We start from the raw sequence: 24,254 nt of genomic DNA on the forward strand, positions 1-24,254 counted from the left end.
TATCAACCCTTTGAAGGAGTGAAGGTTATCTGCATAATACTCTTCCATTAATGAAAGGACCACAGAGCACCTTACAAATCCTTCACGTAAAAAATTGAATGTATTCAAACACAGATGATTTAAAGAACTGACTTTAATTTTCGTGCGGCTGTCACCTTGCAGAATGAAGCACAGCACTCAAGTTGATTCGTAAATAGTTGTAAAGAAAATAAATTCACTTCCCGAGGTTTCTAGATGCTCTCTTTTCGATGATTTCTGAAGTGTAAGGAAATGAATGGAGAAGTGATAGGAAGTGGAGAGACAAGGGATGTTAAAGCTTCACAGTAAAGACATTATAAGGGATCTTTTTGTGTAAGATTACAGAAAGTAGTTACAAAAAGGCAGAAAAGCCCACTGAAGGAGCCACTTCCCTGAGAAAAGAGCCAAAAAGATTAGCCAGAATTAGAGAAGTAACTTGAAACCTTCCAAATGAAAGAGTTCAAGTCAGCAAGGTGGAAATGCAGAAATAGAGTATACACAAGATAGTTTACCAATTAAAAGCGACGGAAGGTCAAGAATGCGTACTGGTTAATTGTTGCATTAGGGAGGTAAACAAAACAGAGATGAAAAAAAAAGTAGAAAGTCTTGTACAGCGAAGCCACGTAAGGAGAGAATTACGTGTATAGTTAGCGAGATCAGAGGAGCAAGATCAGAGGAGCATTAATTAGTGTGAAAGAAGCGATAGATAGCAAGAGATGTATAACCTTGTGGGGAAGAGAGAGAGAGAGAGAGAGAGAGAGAGACGAAATGTTTATGATTCTCACCTGATGCTGCAGGAGTGAGATGAAAACAGAAATGGAAGTAAGAAAGTGTTAAGTTGCAAGGTATAAGAGACGGCGGCGGTGAAGGGGAAGTAGTGAATATTCAGTTACCAAGTTTAGAAGAATGAAATAGTGTAGGCACTGAAAAGAAAAGAGAAGTAACGGGCTAATCATCACTATTATTGACTGAGGTGAAGACACGTAACATTTTCTCTCTCTCTCTCTCTCTCTCTCTCTCTCTCTCTCTCTCTCTCTCTCTCTCTCTCTGTACATTGTTGGTTTCGTCTCTTTCTTTCTTTCTTTCTTTCTTTCTTTTTTGCATGAATAAACTGATTGATGAAATTAATAATAGAAAAAAAATGTGAATAAATAAATAGAAGAAAATATACAAATAAATTATGTTACTGAGCTTTAATGGTAGAGGAAGATCACCACCACCACCACCACCACCACCACCACCACCACCACCACCACCAAGATGCGCAAGGCTTACCTGTGGCCACAATTATCTTACAATTTCCTTCTTCCCCTCACCTATGATTTCCTCCCGGGACCTTCTGTTTCCTGAGATACTGATCGGTGGCCCTTCTTAATTCCCTTCCTGTGTCATTCTTCCCTTCCTCTTACCTGGTCCGCGTGAGGTGAAGGGAACAACTGGTGAAGGGAACGGTGGTACTGGATGTCACTTCAATCTGTTGTGATGACTGTTGTTCGTTATAAGGAGGTGAGGGTTCGTTAGGGTGAAGTTTTTGATGATGTGGTGTTGGGGGGTGTTTAGTGCCTAGTGGAGTTCCTAATGGTGGTGTTGTGGGGTGTTTGTCCGTAGTGGAGTTGTGGTGTTGTGGTCTGGTTGTCCGTAGTGGAGTTGTGGTGTTGTGGTGTGTTTGTCCGTAGTGGAGTTGTGGTGTTGTGGTGTGTTTGTCCGTAGTGGAGTTGTGGTGTTGTGGTGTGTTTGTCCGTAGTGGAGTTGTGGTGTTGTGGTGTGTTATTGCGTAGTGGAGTTCCTAATGGTGGTGTTGTGGGGTGTTAGTGCGTAGTGGAGTTCCTAATGGTGGTATCCTCGTCTGTTTTTTTTTTTTTTTTTATGCAGGAGGGGAAACTGGTCAAGGGCAACAAAAATGGGAAATAAAAAAGGCCCACTGCGTTGCCAGTTCCCGTAAAGGTCAAGTGAATTTTTTTTTATTATTTCTTTTTATTTTTTTTTTTTCTCTTTGTTTTTGTTTTGTTTCTTTACTTTCTTTTTTTTTTCATTTTCTTTTCTCACCTTTCGTTTTTTTCTTTCATTTTCTTTTTTCTTTTTGTTGTCTCTCTCTCTCTCTCTCTCTCTCTCTCTCTCTCTCTCTCTCTCTCTCTCTCTCTCTCATTTTTCTTTATCTTTTTTTTTTTCTTCCGTTAATTTTTCTAAAGTATCTCAATCAGTCATGTTTTCTTTTTTTCTTATTCAGATATTCCTGTTTTCCTTCTTTAATGTTCTTTCGTCTTCACTATTTTCTTTTTTTTTTCTTTCTCTTCCTTTCGTATTCGAGTAAGTAAAGTTTGGAGGAAAAGATAGGAAAGGTGAGAAAATTAAATTACATAAGTTAGGTAGCCTTTCTTCTTTATTTATTTATTTTTTTTTTTTTATATAATTCCTTCCAGCACAGTTCTTACATTTTAATTAGTACAGACACACTCGGAAAAAAAAAAGGCTTTCTTCTCGTATCTCTTTTCTTTGTAGTCATCAGAAACCGTGCGCATGTATCCCTACGCCACACACACACACACACACACACACACACACACACACACACACACACACACACACACACACACACACACACACACACACACACACACACACACACACACGTAAACAAGCTACACTCTGTAACAAAAGGTGTCTTGGGTTACACTCCGGAACATCTCGTATCCTGCCCCTCCTCCTCCTCCTCCTTCTCCTCCTCCTCCTCCTCCTTGTTTATTTTGCCACGTGCATCCGTAGCACGTGCGAGGGTGGTGGTGGTGGTGGCGGTGGTGGTGGTGATCGTGAAACAGGACGTGATATTAAAAAAGAGGATATTTTTAGTATGCTTAAAAAGAAGAGGAAGGAGGAGGAAGATAATGAGGAGGAGGAGGAGGAGGAGGAGGAGGAGGAGGAGGAGGAGGAAAAGATAAAAAACTTGCATATTTTAGTATTATGTCTCCTTAATCCTGTCTTAATATAAAAAAAAAAGCTTCATTTTGAGCTAATAATATTTCTAAGAGTTTGTATATAAAGAAAATGCTCTCTCTCTCTCTCTCTCTCTCTCTCTCTCTCTCTCTCTCTCTCTCTCTCTCTCTCTCTCTCTCTCTCTCTCTCTCTCTCTCTCTCTCTCTCTCTCTCTCTCTCTCTTCTCCCCTCACCCCAAAGTATCCCCGCTCACTATCTCAATTTCATGAAAATAGATGATGGGGAGTGAGGGGAGAGAGGCGGTGAGGGGAGTGAGGGGATGCGGGGAATGAGGGGAGAGGGGTGAGGGGGAGGGAAGTCGCACGTGGCCCTTAGTGGTAAACTGTTTACTGACCCAAAGAAGGGAAGGGGAGAAAGAGAAGGAAAGGAAAGGAAGACTGGCGGAGGAAAAGACGGAGAGAGAGAGAGAGAGAGAGAGAGAGAGAGAGAGAGAGAGAGAGAGAGAGAGCACTTTTCTCTGTACAAACTTACTAATGTTATTTCGCTTAGAATGAAACTTTTCCATACTAAGACGAGAATAAAGAGGAAAAAAAATATAAGGAATTAAAGCTAGCGTAGGAAAAGATGGAGAGAGAGAGAGAGAGAGAGAGAGAGAGAGAGAGAGAGAGAGAGAGAGAGAGAGAGAGAGAGAGAATATATAGTTTTCCCTCTTTAGAATTACTTTTCTATGACAATTTTTCCTCAGTTAAGCTGGAGAGAGAGAGAGAGAGAGAGAGAGAGAGAGATCTAGTTTTTCCTTCTAAAATGACATCGCTTTGACCATTTTTTCAACTATTAAGACGAAAATGTACAAAAAAAAAAAAATCACTTGCAGGAACTAAAATACTGAAATTCACGATTTTTTAAGCAGAGAGAGACAGAGAGAGAGAGAGAGAGAGAGAGAGACAAAAAAACACACATAAAACTAAAACTAAAAAACAGAAAACGTGGAAATGAATAAAGGACACAAAATAAGGAAAAAAAAAGTAACTAAATATGGAAAGAAGGAGGGAGGAAAAAAGAAACACAGAGAGAGAAGAGAGATGTAAGGGGGAGGGGTGAGGGGAAGGGTGGACAGTCTCTAAGAACACGAGACAAATATTTACAGAGTCTTGTCGTGGGGGGGGGATGACGCAGCGAGCCCTTGACCCCGTGCCCTCCCTCTCCCTTACTCTCCCCTCTTCCTTTCTCTCCCACAAACTTTTCCTTTTTTCCTCCTAATATCCTCCTTCATTTTCTTTTTCCTTTCTTCCAGTTAACTTCTTCAACTAATCCTTTCAGTTGTCTTATTTTTCCTCTTCATCTCCCTCCTTTTTCCTCCATTTCTTTCTTTTTCTCTTTCCATTTATCTTTCTTCGTCTCACCCCATTCTCTCTCAGACTCTTCCTATTTCCTTCAGTTATCATCTCTTCTCTCTTCCTCTCATTTTCCTCCATTTTTACCCTCTCCAGCTATCCCTCTCATCCTGTCACCCACTTCCTCTCTCCCTCTAACTTTTTTTTTTTCACTCCACCAAACTCTTCAATTTTCCTCCAATTCTCACTCTTTTTTTCCCTCCAATTCTCACCCTCCTCTCCCTCCAATACTTCCTCTCTCCAGCCATCCCTCTCCTTCCCTTCTTCCTCTTACTCTCACTCCTCTAACTTATCCTCTCTTCCTTATCTTCTCGTCTCCCTTTCACTCTCTCCCAACCTTCCCTCACCAGTTCTCTCTCTCTCTCTCTCTCTCTCTCTCTCTCTCTCTCTCTCTCTCTCTCTCTCTCTCTCTCTCTCTCAACTTCCAACTGTCTGATCTTCTGTTTCTTTCTCCTTCCCTCTAGAACTCCCTTTTACCTTCCCCAACTCTCCCCTCACCATTTTTCTCTCTCTCCCATTCTTCCTCTAAAATCTAAATCTCCTTGTCTGATCCTCCGTTTCTTCCTGTTTTCCTCTATATCTCCCTTTACCTCCCACCACAACTCTCCAACGAACCAATTGCCTCAATGACGCAGGAGTCACGCTGGAGTCATCAAATTGTTGTTCTAAAAGCGTATGTGTGTCGCTGCTCGATCGCCGGCTGTGGTAGGCGGGGCGAATGATCAAGTAAAGGGCCAAGATTGTTATCAAGCCTCAGTAATCACATCAAGGGCGAGGAGCGAGGGATGAATGACTCTATACAGCTTAGTGGGTTTGTGTGTCCCCAGCATCCAAGCCTCGCTCCGCTGTTATTGTCGTGGGATTATGGGGCAGTGTACGTAGAGTTTTTGTTCTCTTGCCATGGGTATTTCAGAAGGCCGTAGATATATTAACCAGGTTCCTAAAAGTGTTTCTGCTGTGAGTGATGTAGAAATGTAAATGTCACGAGAACCTCAAGAAACACGTGATTAGGGGGTTTCCAAGAGTGTTTTAGTCTGTTTATATGTAGAAATGTTAATCTGTCACTAGAACCATAAAAAACACAAATGGTTAACCAGGTCCCTAAGATTGTTTCTCGAGGGAATGGTGTAGAAATGTTTATGTCACGAGAACCACAAGAAACACAGATGATTAGGCGGTTTTCAAGAGTGTTTTTGTCTATATTAATGTGTAGAAATGTTAATCTGTCACTAGAACCATAAAAAAAAGACAGAAATGGTTAGCCAGGTTCCTAAGAGTGTTTCTCCTGTAAATGATATAGAAATGTTAATGTCACTATAAAAAAAAGTCCGTTCATCCAAAGAATCCAGGCCGAAACCTTCCAGACACTTAAATTTTTCGTCAAGTACATTTATTTTTCTTCACTTAACTCAATAGATATACAAGTTTATAGCTTGAAGAAAAATAAATGTACTTGAAGAAAATTTAAGTGTCAGGAAGGTTTAGTGGCGGCGGGGGTGAGCAGGGCTGCCAACCGAACTAGCAGTTTCGGCCTGGATTCTTTGGATGAACGGACTATAGCACCATAAGAAACATATAGATGGCAAACCTGATTCGTAAGAGTGCTTCTACTGTAAATAATGTATAGAAATGTTGTTCATCTGTCACTATATATAGGAAAGATTAGAAACACATGGGTAGACGGATTCCCTAGAGTGTTTCTCCTGTGAATAATGTAGAAATGTTGTTAATTTGTCACTGGAACAATTAGAAGCATGTAGATGGTTAGTTGTTTTTTTTTTCTTTTATGTTAATTTGGGTTAATTTATATCTATTTTTTCTTTATTGTTTATCACTATGAAAGTAACGTTTTTTTTTTTTTTTCTTGTTTGTCTATCTTTCACGCATCCTTTCTGTCTTCCCTCACTTCCCCATGCTCCTAATTCCTTTATAATCCCATTTTCGTATCAATAAACCGTTAGAAACCCATATCTATCTATCTAACTGTCTGTCTGTCTGTGTATTATCTGCCTGTCTATCTGTCTGCATGGGCGTCACTTCATAAGCCTTACTGCTCACCAAGCTCACTCCCGCTGCGACACTTTGTTTTAAGGGCGACGTCATGGGGTGTTGCGGTGCCTGAGCGGCCGCCACGCACCACCGGCAGCGTGTGGCAGCGAGGGACGCCGCGCTAACAAAGGCCAGCACGGTCATTATCACTCCGGGGATCAAGGCCGCCACCCTACCACCCTGCCACCCAGCCGCTCTGAGGGTGGCAGGGAAGGGACCAATCTGTATCAGCCTTGGGACTGACGGAGGGACGGAAGGGCTGACTCGTTTATTTATTGTTGGTGGAAGGGCTGGGAGGATAATGGTCTTTGTAAATAGATTAATTATGTTCTTTATTTACACTTACCTATCTCACTGCGATGTCTTAACCCCTTGAGTACCATGACGCGTTTCCATATTCATTCTGCTTACTATTTTGTGACTTTATACAGCTTCAGAAACCTCTGTGGGGATTAGAACAGTGAAGACTGTGGCCATTAATCTTCTGACCTCCATAGACCTTTCCTAATATCAATAAAATGGTCTAATCGTAAACAAATCTCTAAGTGAAAATGTGTCCCAGTTTTGAAGGGGTTAAGGAGCGAGAGAGACAGATGATAATAGTTGCTGGCCTGGTTCAGAATGGATAAACAGAAGGCGTGAGTGAAGGATGCTAAGCTGGAGAACCATACAGACTGGTGGTGATAATGATGAAGTTGAGACAGATGGTGAGGTTCGATAATTTTACGCGGCGTATGAAACCAACACAATGTAACGAAGGGACGGACGCTATACCACTTACACGAGCAGCAGGAGGAGAAGGGGCACCAACACCAGCGTATAATGACTCGAGTAACTTAATGACAACGTTCCTGAGTAGCCAAAAAAAAAAAAAAAAGGAGAGAGAGAAAAAAAAAAAAACGGCTTCTTCTGTACTATACTTTCTCACCTCTTCATTACACTAACCTACAATTTCCCTGAGAGTGTCGCGACTGTCGCCTCCACCACACTGCGACACACAGACATACACACACAGGCTTATTCCCTCCCCAGCCCACCCCACACCTCCCTACTCCCTTCCCTCCCTCCAGCGGCCAGGCGGGTTCAATACTTAGGCCAGTACGTAAAGTGAACAGACAGCGGGTTTAGCCTCACATCATTGGCGCATTAGAGGCTGTGTGTGTGTGTGTGTGTGTGTGTGTGTGTGTGTGTGTGTGTGTGTGTGTGTGTGTGTTATACCTATATCTATTTCTGCATAAGGCCTATAATCAGTCCTGCGCAGAGTATGATAGAAAACGTTGACTTATTTGTAAGGCGTGACTGAAGTATTTTCTCGCTATTTGTTCACTGTTTATTTGTTCATACTCCAATTCAGACTCCTGGGAAAGTGATCAGTGAGGGTGGATAGATATATAGAATTTGAATATTATATGTGTTTTTGTTCCTGAGGTGAACATAGTGATACTCGTCGTGATGTTGGAAAAAAGAATGAATTCACTAATAAATGAAAATAAAGGTGAATAAAGGTGTGAAATGCATCTTCTATTATTTTTAGAGAAGTAGGAATGTATGTTTGTGTGGCATTGCTATTGAAGGCAGGAAGGTTTGGTATTATCTACAGCTATCGTTATGTACAATAGTTGTGTTAGATATTCATAGAGAGGTATTGTGGTATTGAAATTTATGCAATATTGAAAAGTAATACAACGAAACTTATTCTTTATGTGAAATTGACCTTTATGAAACTCATTGTTCATGACAGGAGATTGTTATTATTTTTTTTAGTAATCATATTTCTTAAGCTGGAACTCGATCCCGACCTTCTTCTGTATTTCCAACTTACTATGACTTGACTTCATTTAAGAGGGAGGTTTCAAAACATTTACCCTTTATTTTTGGCTGATTTTTTCGGATATGCAAAGGGACTGACAACTAAGTGGGCTTTTATTTATTTATTTTTTTTTATTTATTTATTTTTGGTTGTTGTTTTGTTTTATGTTGCCCTTGACCAGTTGTCCCTCTTACATAAAAAAAAAAAAAAAAAAGTTCAGTAAAATGCCGTGGTGGTAATTTCTGGTATTTGGCTTAAAATAATATCATTTATTGTAAAGGGAGAGAGTAACGCATTTATTTATTTATTTTTCATTGCTTGCATTTATATTTGTACCATGTAGAATCGTTTATGGTCACTAGAATAAGAAATGTGAATTATTTGCTGTCAAAGAATAACAGTATAGGTGATATAAGTAGAAGTATTATATAAAGGATCCAATCTCTTTATTATCCAGCTATCATTGAAGGTTCCTGAGCTGCCTTTTGCATGTCGCCTGCTATTTTAGTCGTCTCCTTATCTTATGTTTTATTCCAAAGATGGGCTTGGGGATTATATGAATAACTGGAGCGTAGATATTTACAATTTTTTTTTCTCTCTTTATCTTTGGGTAAACATGTTATGCCTTTTCTGTCAAACCATGAATATGTGATATGGATTAACTGAATAAATCCAAATTAACCTAGCCTCGATGCAGGATGAGGACACAAATACCGTAGGCCCCCCTAAGAATAGAACTCGTTTGTCGTGATTTATGGTAGAAAATGTGAATACAGCACAGACCTACGCAAAGAGAAAATCATTACACTTCAGCTCTGAGGATAAATGTACAACCTTTCACTCATTTACGTTACTCGGATATTCAATAAGGATGAATAGTGACACCGTTCCTGACATCAGTTTTGGCAATATATCACAGGGTCATGAAGTAACGGGGGGGATGAAGTGTTGGTTAGCGGCTATTATTGATTAATTAAAACCTTATTTCTCATCCCCAGGCCTCCACATTGCAATTAGAGGACCAGGATAACGAAACATGACACCAATAACACAAGTACCATGACAGATACGTTACAGGTGGATAAATTATTGACTGGAGCATTTGAGGGAGGAAGGGGCGTGGGAAAAAGGCTGCCAGCGGTCCACCCTTGCCTGGGCGGGCGAGAGCAGCAGCCAGGCACATGTTATCGAGAAGGACTAGTGCATGTCAAGATATGGTGTAAAATCAAAGAAACAAAGGACAATGATGGAAAGAGAAGTGACGCATGCGCATAGACACATGTGAGTGGTGGGGGAATAGTCAATGTGAGTCCTTCTTGAAAGTTTCATGCTATTTCGTAACACTATTGCGCTATGGTTACAATTTTCCTACTTTCATACTCGCATACTCTCCTAAAAGGCTTGCTATACACGTAAAATTGCTCCAGGATTAATTACATGGTATTACTACGGGATTATGATTAGGTGATATTAATTTTAGCATGTTGTTTTGAGCGAAGTGGAGAGGGAAGTGAACGAATGGAAGTGGTGGCGGGGCTGCGGGGCGACCCTGATCAGGACGACGACCAGAAGAAAATGGAGGACCCACAACCCCTCAGTACTGATATATGTATAGGCCAAAAACTCGTAGTGACGGTGGAAGATGCCAATCCCGACCTGCTCCTTGTCTCCTATGAACATGGCACTCGAGTCTTTCAGGGAGTTTTGCTCGATTCAACGAAAGGGTAAGGAGAAATTAGGCCAAATATTGAGCGGGTGTCTGGTCTGCTTGATGCATAAGCCCTCCCAAAGCTGTGAGATAGGCATGTCTGTTGCTTCAAATTTCTCAGTAATGGTTGACTTTTAGGAGTAGTGACTAGTATGTATCTTCTCAAGGGGACGTTGTGCAGTGGCTGGACTAAGTGGCTTGGCTATGGGAGTGCTGGATCTTATTATTTGCTATGTACATAAAGGATGGCTTTGTCAGGCTTCCTCTCACTCTGATTTCTCTTCTTTTCCCTCATATCATGCTTGTTTGAACGCCTGGACTTGATTTACTTCATATTTAGTGTGAAATGTATCATATGAGAAAGATTTATCAGGTGTAAGTGTGTTGTATATGAGAGAGAAGCTTCAAAATAAGTAACAGATTGTGTCAGGTGCAACTTGCAATATTTTTCCTATCTCAGGTGCCTTGGAGGTGCTTTCACTTGACCAGGATGCTAAAACAGATGTCACTATATCATAATTATTTTAGAAAACATGAATGGATCATTGGTAGATGGAAAGTGACACTAAATCTTTTGTTGTGTTTTTGTTGATTATTTTGGTTATTTACCTTAATTCCTGATGGAGGGAAGGAACTGTGCATTTTGTTTAAGTTTTGTATCAGTCCCATCATATAGAAAATAGAATCAGTTTAAGTTAATTCTGCTGAAGGCAGGAGCAGTGTGAAGTGAAAAAGTGAGGAATATTCTAAACATTTGCACCACCTTGAACTCTTCCTCTAAACAGTGTGGAGCCATGAGGGAAGGTAACTCTTACCTGTAGCATTGAAAATAACAGGAAAGTGATTTAACCTGACCTTTAGGTGTGAATGGTGATGGACAGGTACAAGTAAAGATTGAATGTTTGCAGTGTTGATACTGCATGAGTTATTATCTTTAATGTGTTCCTAACATGATAAGCTTATTTTCATCATTACTGTGATAGATTACTTTTTTTGTCTAATCTTTCCTAATCATCAGTTTTTATGACCAGTTTTCTACTTTTGTATAAAGATTACAGATAAAGTGATGCATCTTTTCCTAGTCCCTACAAGGATCACTAGCACCACAAGAGTATTTAGTGATAAAAATGTGTTTGGATCATCTGTGAATTTTACTATATCAGGTAATGTAGATATTACTTTCACCCACAGGAGGGTCCCATGTGGTGTGTACCCACCAGGAGGGCAGTTCCCTCCTCCACCCCCAACTGATGCCGCCCAGCCCCTTGAAGGTGAAGACAAACTGTTCTCAGTGCGGCAGCGACACACTTACTTCCAGCAGGACACTACAGCCCCAGGTGATCCCGGGGCCAAAGCCAAAAAGGGTCTTCAGCTGAGACAGTCAATATCTCTGACGCAACGCTTCAAAAATTCCCGAATGACTGTGCGGTTAAGGCCGAGACAAGTGTTGTGTTCCAAGTGCCAGTCTATCTGTAATGAAAAATCAGAAAATGTGAGCGGGGCGAAGGGGCAGCGAGCCACAGAACCCCCAGCTCCTGCCAAGCCGGGGACTGAGTCTCGCAGCAGAAGCTTGCGTGACAGAAATGGTCAGGAACACCAAGCTGGTTCTTCCTCTAAAAAGTCAGCTGACAGACGTTTGGTGCCTAAATTAGTGAAACTTAAGCCAAGTGAAATAGAAGCTGCAACCAATAAGGGTGTTAGCTGTTTACGGAAAAATTCAGGAAGCAGAAATTCACGCAATAACTGTGATGCTGAAGTAGAAGATGCTGAGGTGGTTGTAGGTACAGCAGCCGCATACTCTGTGTCTGGCACTGACCTAGCACCAGATGGAAGGGTGCCAAAATTGAAACTCTCCACCAACTTGTGTTTATCAGACTCGAGTGATACCAAGCGGAAAGGCCGCATTCCCAAAATGACCATATCAACCCTGAACCTTGCGCTGCCCCCGAGTGAAACCTCAAAAGAATATGTGGAAAATGAAAGTGGTGAAGTGAAAAACCAAGGGATACCAAAAATGATTCTCTCCACAGTGGGTCTTGTGGGAGAGTCAGGTGGTGAGAAGAAAGACAAGGAAAGCAGCAGTAAGAACAGGAAACAAACCGAATCAAGTGAATCTCAGATGGACAGTAAAGAGCTCAGGTTAAGGTCAGGCAATGTGCACAAGCTGACGATTTCCGCAGCTGCGCATCAAGAGTTTGGGGAGAGTGTTGAGGATCGTGTGTCCTCCCTGCCAAAGCTAACAATTCTTCCAGTTGTCCCAAAGAAAGATGAGCAAGAGGAGATGGAGGGCGTGGATGCCAAACACCACAAATTAGGTAAGTTTTCTATGGATGAGCTGCAGCCAGAGAAAATGAGTTTAAGGAAAAAGAGATCCCTGGGTTCCATGGAGGACTTGTGGGATGAAAGTGTGTTTGACGAGGCATCTAAAAAGCACAAGAGAGAGGAGACAGAGGGTGGCGGAGCAGAGAGGGATGATGGCCAGTGCCAGATAACAGGGGAGGACAAGGAAGGGCCAGAGGAGGACAAGAGGAAAGCCACACCAGTCCTCAAGATATCCTTTGGTCCTGAGGGGAAGGGTACTGTGCTCAAGATTCCCTCCAAGAGTACTGTGGTAACCATGAACACCTCTGAAGGTGACACAGAGGAGGAGATGAACAAGAAATATAAAGACATGAGTGCCAAAGCTGCCAAAAAAGCATTGAAGAAGGCCAAAAAGGAGGCACAGAAAAAGACAGTGCTTGGTGGGGCATCACCAGCCTACATGGTAGGGGGGATGTCGCCAAGGTTTGGGGGAATGTCACCCCTGAGGCTTGGGGGAATGTCTCCAGCCAGACTAGGGGGATTTTCTCCTGCAAGGTTTGGCGGCACCTCCCCGGCACGGTTTGGGGGAATGTCCCCGGCCAGAGCGGCGGCTGTTGATCTCTCCACACGAGACTTGCCTCCCAAGAAGCACAAACACAAAGTGAAGCATAAAAAGAAGCACAAAGATGAACGGCGCCATAAATCACCAGATGAGATGAAGGACCAGGTTGAAGTGCAGGATGAACAGAAAGACACAGTTGTGCTTGACTCTGCAGATGCAGACATTCCCGTTGAGAACATCACCCCTGAACTTCAGTGGAATTCCTCTGAGAGAGCAGAGTATCCCGCCACCACATCACCTCATGGCCTCAACCATCCCCCAATAGTCAACTCTCAAGCAGCAGTGGCCAGTCCAGGCATCCCCCTTCAGCCCTCACGACACAAGCTCTCCATTTCCATCAAGAGAGTGAGCAACGCAAGCTACGTGGCATGTGACTCTAGCCATTCTGATGGGGAGAGAACCTCCACCCCTACCAACCTCATGCAGTTCAGTGAGGAGGAACCAACAGACAAGCCACATGAGGCAGACAGTTTCCAAGATCCCACCCTCACCCTCACCACAGAGACAGAGGAGTATGGGAAGCTGGCACCGCTGGAGATGCCAGAGTCTTACAAGGTGGAGGGTGCCAGGCTGGACCACCCGGCACTGGAGGCACAGGATGAACAGAACCAGCAGCTATTACCACCATCATTTGGGATGGAGACGCCCGAGCCTTCCCTCCCTGGCAGCGACTCCCCAAGCAGCGACGACACTTGTAACGGGGCCATTCCGGACTTCCCGAGCAGCGCGCCAAACATCGGAGGAATGGAGGAGGAGGAGCAGAGTGCAGCCCTTCTGATGAAGTTAAGCTGGAAGGAGGTGGACCGGTGTGAGGTGGACAAGGGGAGAGTGATGGCGGTGGGGGACGTTGTGTGGGGCAAGATCCATGGCTTTCCTTGGTGGCCAGCCAAGGTGAGTGTTGCTTCATGGGAGAAGTGGTTTAGGTTATGGCTGTTGGTTATAAGATTTGCTAAAGTAAAGGCAGTTGCTCTTATTTTGAATTTTTAGAAAATATTTGAAAAATTTATATATATATATATATATATATATATATATATATATATATATATATATATATATATATATATATATATATATATATACACTTCATGCTGATACCATACTGTTAAAGGAGGATAGGGAACTAATGGCAAATGGAAGAGTTCAGGTTTCACATTCACTGAATCCACCTTGGTGCCAGGTGATGGCCATCCGTGTGTTGCGGGAGAGGAATGGTGATGCCCGGTGTCAACAGGCACATGTCAGCTGGTATGGCTCCTCCACCTCCTCCCTCATGCCAGCCAACACTCTGCAGCCATTCCTCCAAATGTTTAAGGTAAATATTTCTGTTTGTACAAAAGTCTTGTAATTCTTAAAACTTACATTTTGCCTTGATCTTGGTATGTTGCTTATGTGTGTCATCTCTAGGCAGATCATGCTTCATTGTGCCTTTTTAGTCTTTAGTCAACTGAAAGGGAAAGGAACCTCATGCATTTGAATTCAAATTTAATTTCAATTATAAAAGGTTGTGACACAAAAGAAATTTCTTTCAGATGCGGTATAACAAGAAGAAACGAGGACCCTACAGGGAAGCCATCAAGCAGGCCACATGTGAGGCAGAGCAGACCCCAACCAGTGACCTGCAGCATCCTGAAGTGATTGCAGGCGAGCCACAGCCACAGCCACAGCCACAGCAGCACCAGGCACCGGAGAACCTGCTGGGGGCGTCACCAAGGGAGGTGGATGTGGTTAGTTGAGACGGATGGTGAGGTGAGGTGACGCAGGAATGTGGCTGAGCTTTAAAAGGTACTGCTTGTCTTAATGTTATGGAACAGTTGTCTTTATTGCTGTGTAGTGAAGGAGCAGCAGCTAGGTGGTGGTGAGCTGCAATGGTGTGGCTGACCAGTGCCACAGCCAGTGATTATCATGTGTTCAGTAATATTTACTGGATTTATTGTTTATAATACCTAATTTAAAGAGAAAATTTGGTGCTGTTGATAATGCAGAAATTTGATGTTGTACTTAGTTAGGATGTGAATAAGAGTGAGGCTGATAGGGGCAGGTGTGCACATGCCCATGAAAAGTGCATAGGGAACAGTGACTGCAGCAGAGATGCTGCAATGGAAAATTATTCTCCTTAGTGTAAATTTATACAGTTTGTATAAAATACTTTATAAATATTAACATTAGACAGATATGAAATATGAAATTGGTGCTTAGAAATGTCAAAAAAAATTTTAATGGCCAAAATCTTATCAGATGAATTATGTTATTTATGTCTTTTCACCATAATAGGAGTTATGGTGTCACTCACTGAGTAAAACTCTTCCCAATTTGCTATGGGCAACCCTTAACTGTCCCTTGCATCAGTCTGCCATCCTGCCGCCCAGTGTTGCCTTGCACCTTCTGTGGTGGGCTCAGTGGAAGCATCATTAAATACAATGTGAGCTTGCCTGTTGATAAGTAAAAGCTAACTTGTTCAGATGTGCATGTGCAGCCCACAAAAATTATGCTTTGCCCCATTTCTGATCAGTGGAGTGTGATTTGAAAACCAAAGCACAAGAAGAAAGGGCATTTGCATTCACATTTGTGATATTGTGAGCATCAGTGTTGATGGAGAGGCAGCTTAATGAATGGAACTCTCTCCACCATTTGTTATAATGGTGTGACTCTACCACAGGTTCACACATTTCATACAGCAGCTTTTCTATATAAACTGTCATTGGGGCAGATACTTCTTGTTTTGTTTGTCTTTCAGTAAGTAAGAATAATTCTCTCTCTCTCTCTCTCTCTCTCTCTCTCTCTCTCTCTCTCTCTCTCTCTCTCTCTCTCTCTCTCTCTCTCTCTCTCTCTCTCTCTGGTATTTCCGTAACAAGTGGTTATTCATTTATACAGACACATTATTTCAGCATCCTTGTTTATTTTTTTGTTACCATGACAGCACACTAAGTATTGTTGACATATTCACAGAGTTCTGCAGCTGAACAGTTCATGGGCCTTCAGGGCTGTCAGCATTTAGAACAGATTATTAATATTTACCATGATTAATTATTGCCAAAAATCCATAATAAGACTGGTGAAGGATTGAAGATAAATCCGTAGCGGTTGATAGCCAAAACACACACACACACACACACACACACACACACACACACACACACACACACACACACACACACACACACACACACACACACACACACACACACACACACACACACAGACTGTAAACAGTATATTCTCAGGTATGCTTTTGAGTTGGGAAGTAAAGATTGAATCATTAAGGGAATATATTTTCATAATCTAAACTTTTTGGGGTTTTTGAAGAATAAGCCGTATTAGATTAAAAACTTAAAGAAAGCATGAAAAGATGTGAAAGGATTGACATGAATTGTGCAAAATTGAGAAAAATGAATTGGAGGCGTTTTGTTAGTAACTCTTTGGTGAAGACTTGTCATGCAGACGCTGTTTAAGAAATGGTACAGATAAGGAGACACTGCTTGTATTTCTTCATGTAATTCAGTTTCATGTGAGCCAAAGAAGAATGTTTGTATAAATGTTTTTGAGATTCTGTTAAATTGTTTCTGGAATGTCATTGTCATTGCATTTTTTGTGTAAAAGTGAAATTTATGAATTCCATATTTATGTTTATGAATTGTTTTCAGTGTATTGAGCAGCCTGATTTTTTTAATGTGCCAGCCCACCTCTTTGAGAGGCAGTCAGTTGTACAATATATGAATTGATTTTCTTGTTGGTAACATCATCATTCTAGAAGTCACTACTCTGTAATGTATTCCAAGTTTGTCTCCATATTATCAGATATGCGTTAGAAAATATATAGAGACTTTTAATGACAGCAAAGTCAATAATGATAGCTATGTCAAAAGAAGACTCATTATACATGTATCAGAAGATCATAACCAGTGTGTAACATTTACTCATGGCTCATTGCTTGGTGCCAGGGGATTCTGTCTCTTGTTAGTCAGTCTGGCATTTCTGTACCTAAACTTATAGCATAATGTGATCCATGTAAATACTAGGAGTGTACGTCCCCATTAGTGAGTGTGAATAAGTGGAGGGAGAGGCATCTGAATCTCTCACTGTGCATGCCAAACGTTCCCCCTCAAGAGCTTGAGTGCTCTTCATGTGATTGTGTGAGCCGGCTTGGCAATGCCAGCGTCGGGCTGCAGCTGCATTATGCGTGTCAAGATTTCACTTGTTCTTTGGGGTTACAACTCTAAGGCTGTAATGGTTTGTGTGTTTTAATACTGTGGAATCTAGAGCAGGAGTGTTGCAGTCTGGAGTCACAATGCAAGGTTAGGTGTATAATCAGTTACAAGCAGTGATGACAGAAGGAAGCACGGCTAAATGAAGCGCTGTGTGTCGTGTTGGCAGTGTAGAGTGTGAGGAACCGAACAATTTGTTTAGAATTAACAGCCATTTAGATTTGTACATTGTAGCCAAATGTTATATAGGATCTTCCATATTTTTTTTAGTAATGTAAATATGTCACTTTTTCACATTATTGTTGTATACATATCATATATATTGTTTGTCCCATTCTCTTAAAGACTAAGGTAGACTTCCTCCCCATTCATATGTCATTATTTTCAGCTGACAAAACTTTGCAAGATTTAAACAGTGATGTAACAAGCAGGGTATTAATGCTATAGACCTCATTGTTGACATACAAGCCTGGCTCCTGGCCTGAGTGTTAGTGCCCCTGTGCCCCTGTCACTCCCTGCCTCCTCTCCCTGCTTCCCCTAAGCCTCCCTTGATGCTCCTCTGGGGTGAAAACTGGCCTCGTAGACTTGAATAATAAACTGTTTTGCCGTTTTCTAGTTGTGCTTGAGGTAATGATACATGGCGTGTTGCTTCACTCAAGGCGTCCACAGTGATGATAGAAACTTGTCAGCATTGTGGATGTGCTATATAACCATCACCAGGTCTACTGCATGGCCACACACTCCTCACCCTTCACTGACCCCCATCCCCTGCTACCCAAGGACCCACCCCACACCAATCTACCCCCAGAGTATAAATGAGAATAATGCATGTCTCCTTGGCACCACAGAATGTCCCTTCCATATATATATTCAAGCAAATTTCCAAGTATTTTTGTATAGTTTTAATACAGAATCTCTCACAGCTGGGTTGCCAGGAGGCTGTGAGATATTGACAGGCCTGACTCGTTAAGGCAGGGTTATCATAGTCATGCTTTACTATTTCCTGGACACAAGCGCTTTGGTAGTTGGGATGACTGTCGTCGTAAAGGCTTTCTTGCTAAATATTTTCTACCATCTTGTGCTTGAAAGGTGTTCATTGATTGCAAGGAGAGACTCAGTTTTGTTTCTGTTCTAGTATTTCATCATTATGTATTTTTTAGCAAATTATCATATGCATCCACATTCATTTCTCTGACTTGCTGGAAAATTGGGGATAATTTTCTGATTTCAGTTCTGTGAAGTGTTAAAAGCATGACTTATGTAAGTAGTAATGAGGAATCAGTTTGCAAGAAAGCAGCTTAAATATTAACAGTGTGCATTCATTATTTTCATATTAAGGAATTCTCAGGTTTTTTGGGGAAGGGAACAACCAAAGAATGGACTGGTTTTATTAACTAAGACTGGTGTTAAATTTTAGATACCTATTAGCTGCAGAATGAGGCGATAAATAGTTTTATGTTTGTATGTGAACATTTCCAACAGTGGAAACCGTTGCATTTCTCACAGAAGCACTCATGAATGACTCTCCAGCACACATCTCTTCTTTGTCATTGTAACATTTAATAGAGAATATATATTTTTAATACTGTACTACTCATAACTTTGTTTTCCATCATATACTGCACACAACCATTTCAGAGTCTAAATACTAGTAGAGATTTAGTATTGTTTAGTTTGAAGGCTGTTGATATTTAACAGTGACTCATTTACCAGGAGTGTTATGTAATGCAGGATGTTCTACTTCAACTTGCTTTTCATGGAAGAAGCAGAATGATTTTTTTTCTTTGTTATGGGTGACGAAGGAGGCTTAAATACTAAGGAAAAGCCACTATATTATTTTTGCATGAAAACCTTCATAATTATTTTTGTGTAAATATATATATGAATATTATACTTCTCAATACAGTATGGTTTTACTTTGATATCGTATGTCTGTGTTATTTGTTTGGTGAGTTCAGTGATGTGTGATCACATCTACTGTACATGTCGGATGGATCTGTTAAAACTGTGACTGGCATGCAGTAGTGCAATAGTGTGACTGACAGGAACATGGTGAGCAGCAGTCTGGTACTACTTGATTGGTGCTGACACGATTGTGATAGCCACAAGAAGTACAGTGAAAGTTGTGTCAGGTGTTCGATGGCTTCTTAACTTTTTGGACCAGAAATTATACATGTACCTTTACTTATGTATTATTTACTCTCCATCCCTGATCTAAAATTTTGATGATTTTGTCAAGTTAAAAATGTAAAGATTATAGACTGTATTCTCAAACATTTTGGTGCCTTTGTTGACTACCTGTAGCAGGCTCCGGTGGAAGTTGTTGTGAGTTTTCAAAGGTGTTTTCATAATTCTTGTGATGATTTAACAGGAATTCAGATCTATCAATAAAAAAAGTATCCTTGAGAACCAGACCAATCACTTCTGTAGCCTTTGAAAATAGTCATTATGACAACCCAGGTGTTTGAAAATATGAGTTGATGTCTTTGGTCTCTTTTGTTTGCTGTAAAGATTCGGAATGTTATAATGCAGTTTTGAACCTTGCTTAAGGTGCGGCAGTGTTGGCAAACAATCCTCCCTGCCCATTGTACTGCCAATGAAGGCTATCTCCTTGATATATGCGTACGTACAATGTTGAATAAGTTTTAAAGCCTGAAATATTACATGTCTGCAATGCCCAATTATTGTGTCTGAATTCTCCATGTTTTGTGTATCATTGTATTGCCAGGTCATGTTAATCAATGTTCTTTGTAGGTGATCAATAGTCCTGCCTCAACTGTCTCCCCTCAACTCTCGGAGCAGTCAAGAGTTGGCCGGGTTGTTGTGCCTCATTGCAGCACGGGACAGGTCATGTCTTCCAGTCTCTTTGCTCTTCCTCATAAACATCCTGTTAGGAGGTTGTGGAGCAGACAGGCACTGGCAGGAAAGGCAATGTTATGTTTTTATCTATTACTTTTTGTCAAGACTTGCAAGTGGCGGTGGTGTGATGGTTCACAGCCCCGGAGTAGGGTGTGAGCTGAGGTGATGGTGGATGAGCAGGATTTTGGAATGTGGCCTCTATGTTAATCAGAACAATTATAAGTTACTGTTATTCAGACCAAAGAGGAATGTTGGAGTCATATGTTCGACTATTGTGATTTTGTGTACATAGTATATATTTCTTGGGACACGAAGTATGTAGATGCCAGACTAGTTTTTTATTTTATATATCTTTGAAGATTTGACACTTCTAACATAATGACAATGTACTTACTTATGACAACAAAATTTTTCCTTTCTAACTGTAATACGCTCCATCCATTTCATATTCTAAAGAAAAATATTCATAAACATATATTAAGTAGTAATGAGTATTGTCCTTGTAAATTCCTACAACCACTGTTATTTTTTTGTTGATGAAAACCAGTTCCTGCTCAGGCCGACAGCCACTGGTGCTCCTGTGGGAGTTACCAAGTTAGTTGTGATGACTGGCTGGTTCAGTCATGCTGGTGCAGTGTTCAGCTTGGTTCATTCCACCACATTGAATATTATGCAAAACAAAACATGTACTCCATTACTGATATCCTACTTCATCCCAGCATCCTCAGGCAACAGTTTGGGTCATCTGGAGACCAGCCACCCCAGCTGTTTCAGGGGTTGGTTATGATAGGTTAGGTTACCTGTGATCTAACAAATCTTGACTCAATGTAACCCATTCATCATGTGATCCATGTTTGCTTTCCATTGCACAATGTATCAGGAGCAATTCAGGTTGTTCTTCTTTCTTCAGGACCTTGAGTGGTATGGGTGGTGGTGTGATGGTGAAGTTTGATGGCAGGGCAGTGAAGGCTGACTAATATTCACTCATGCCTTGCTCACTTGACTCAAGTCCTGTTCTAACCAAGAGCCTTCTTTTTTAATACTTTATCTTGCATCACATTGTTACTCCCTTTACACTACCCCCTGATTGAACATAGCACCCATGTAACTTCAACAATTTTATCCCCCATCTCTTTTTCTCTCTCAAGAATGCCATATGACTTCATTCATTCCAGCACACACTTTTACTCTATATTACTTTGATATGTTCATGTCTGGCATTTCTTCCTCACAGCTTATGGCACAAGTGGATGTTCTTAGCCTTGACTTCCCTGCCACTGTACATGGGAGGTGATTGTGTGTGTTGAGTGGAGATGAAGCCTTTGTTTATCCTTGAGGCTTTTGTATTGGCATCCCCAGACAGTGATAGTTAGGGGAGGTTGATGTGAAGGTGTTTATTCAGATATTGGCTTCCTCTCATATTACTTCACATTTCTTGCCTGCAGGAAAGGATATTGTACATCTTGCTTGTGTGTGTGTGTGTGTGTGTGTGTGTGTGTGTGTGTGTGTGTGTGTGTGAAAGGTGTATATGTGTGTAAGATCTCCACCTCTATACTTGTCACTCATTACAGCATATTCAGGAATTTATCAAGGCTTTGGGGAATGTCGTTTACTGAAATATGAAACTTCAAAACACTGGAGAGAAAGCTGCTACTCCTCAGTCATTCAATAAAAAATCAATAAAATTGTATCAAGAATTAATGACCTTCAGTATGATTATTTCCTTTATATATTTGTATTTTATTTTTTTTTTTTTTTTTTTTTATTATTATTATTCAAAACTTGCGTGGGCTATTTAATTTACCCATCTGTCCCAGTCTTGCTACTTTACCACCTTCTCGCCATCATTATTATGTTATTTTCTATGCCATCTTGTCTTTTATACAAATGCTTTATATTCATTATCATTCAAGATATGCTTATATTTTTTGGAGTACTCATATGTGCAATGTATTACTTAGCATCTTTCTACATGTCATTGCTATGTCTTTACCATATTATTTCACATTACTTAAGTGCTCCACGACAATACACTCCTTGCCATCTAATTTCCTCTCTCTTTTTGGTGTCAAATGACTTTTCATTGCCTTTGACATCTATGAGTAAATACTATTGGCCAAGTACAGTATGACCTAGTACTTAGTTCTGTCTGCCTTTTTCTTGTCTTCCTGGCGCTTGACTTTATTACTATCCATTATTTGGCATAATAAATAAATAAATATATATATATATATATATATATATATATATATATATATATATATATATATATATATATATATATATATATATATATATATATATATATATATATATATATATATATATATATATATATAACATAACATATAACATAACATAAATAATAGGATAACAAAGGGCCACCAGGGCCCATCTAGGTTATCCTGTATCAGTTGCACAGCGACCTCGTCATCAGTACTTAAAGATACACTTACAAGTACACAATACATTATATACTAATTCTAAATATTTGGCCCATTAACAGGGCTAAGTCCTGCAGCGAATTCCTCCACAATCTGTGATCCCCATACATGGGGATCATGTCTTGTTTAACTATAGTAAATTTCTTATAAAAACTATCATGCAGCGCTATACATAATTATAAATCTAATAAATTTAAGTGCTTATCTAATCTGTTTTTAAACATTGTCAAACTAGTGCTATTTACAACCATCTCTGGCCATGCATTCCAGAAGTCTACCACCCTATGACTAAAGAAATATTTTCTTATATCTAACCTGCAGCCTTGCTTTCTAATCTTCCTGCCATGATTTCTAGTCCTACTTCCCTCCTCTAAGGTAAAGAAAGATCTCACATCTATGTAGTGTGTATCTGAGAACATTTTAAATAACTCTATCATATCCCCTCTTATACATCTCCTCTCAAATGAAAACATGTTTAATGCCTTTAATCTATCTCTATACTCCAGGTGCTTCAAAGCTGGTATCATCCTAGTTGCTCTTCTCTGAACTGCTTCTAACATGTTGATATCCTGCCTATAGTGGGGTGACCAGGCCTGTATGCAATACTCTAAATGGGGCCTAACATAGGAATTATATAAGTTACGCACCACTTCCTTACTTTTATAACTAACATTTCTATTTATAAAACCCAGGATCCTATTTGCCCTATTTCTTGCTTCTAAACATTGCTTTGAAAATTTCATAGTCCTGTCTATCACTACTCCTAAATCCTTTCCTTCCTCTACTGCCTCTAGCCAACATCCCTCCATCTCATAGTTAAAGTTTGTGTTGTCTTTACCTAAATGCATAACCTGACACTTTTTAGAATTATATATATATATATATATATATATATATATATATATATATATATATATATATATATATATATATATATATATATATATATATATATATGTGTGTGTGTGTGTGTGTGTGTGTGTGTGTGTGTGTGTGTGTGTGCGTGCTATATGCCTTAGTTTCGTATGTGGATAATGAAATAAATCATAAAAGTAAATTCTGGCTAAATATGTTAAAATTTACTGAAGGGAGTGTTGTCATGGGAGACACCCAGCCTACTTACTCATCCTTTCGTGGTGTTGATGTGACGTTAACTATGACCATGAGCGTCGATTATGCAAATATGCGGAGGACGTGGTAGACAAGTCCACTAGCCCTTGGAAGCCCCACCTCCCCCTGTACATTTCAGAGTGAGGTGGATAAAGTGACTCCTTATCCCTCACATTTCGTGGTAAGTTGTTCATTACTATTTTACGTTTTACCAGTATAATGATAAGTAGTGGTTATACAACACTACTGCTAACCTCTTCAGTACTGGGACGCATTTTACCACGATTTTTTTAGTATGGCTAGACTGTTTTATTGACATTGAAGGTCAGAAGATCAATTGCCATGGGCCTCACTATTTTGTCTTTTATGTTTATTTTTAAATATTAACATTAAATACACACGCAGGTTCTCATACACGCTTCATTCACAGAGGCATCCTACTCCTATCTCAAAACTATTGTCCTTTGTCAGGGCATGGGGGAGGGAGGGATAACTCACGAGCACACAGGGTGGCTTTGTAGCATCACTACGTATTGCACATATACGTGAAGAGGGAAAACATTCACATCACATCACGCAAGACTAAAATCATACACACTTTCATAGTTTTATTTACATACATAATATTGCTGAAATATTTACAGTGCAAAATAAATATAATTATACACAAGTCACAACTCTTTGATCAAATTGGTCTCAGTCAGGTAAATCATGAGTTTATCGATAGAAATAGAGAATGAGAGAAATGAAATAGTCTGCCTTTTAAGCACCTCGTTATTTGTCCCGCTGGAGCTGCCAACACT

At 40.4% G+C, this 24,254-nt stretch overlaps 1 protein-coding gene across 1 annotated transcript; it reads left to right on the top strand.

Moving 5' to 3' along the window:
- Nucleotides 1-9,578: 9,578 nt before the first annotated feature.
- On the top strand, nt 9,579-21,599 carry LOC123508637. The gene is made up of 4 exons (XM_045262474.1): nt 9,579-9,926; nt 11,102-13,724; nt 14,014-14,148; nt 14,366-21,599. The coding sequence occupies exons 1-4, from the start codon at nt 9,721-9,723 to the stop codon at nt 14,567-14,569; spliced, it is 3,168 nt and encodes a 1,055-aa protein (XP_045118409.1). The 5' UTR covers nt 9,579-9,720; the 3' UTR covers nt 14,570-21,599.
- The last annotated feature ends 2,655 nt before the right edge of the window (nt 21,600-24,254 follow it).

Source organism: Portunus trituberculatus, chromosome 25 (assembly GCF_017591435.1).
Source record: "Portunus trituberculatus isolate SZX2019 chromosome 25, ASM1759143v1, whole genome shotgun sequence".
In the NCBI taxonomy this organism is placed as follows: Eukaryota; Metazoa; Arthropoda; class Malacostraca; order Decapoda; family Portunidae; genus Portunus; species Portunus trituberculatus.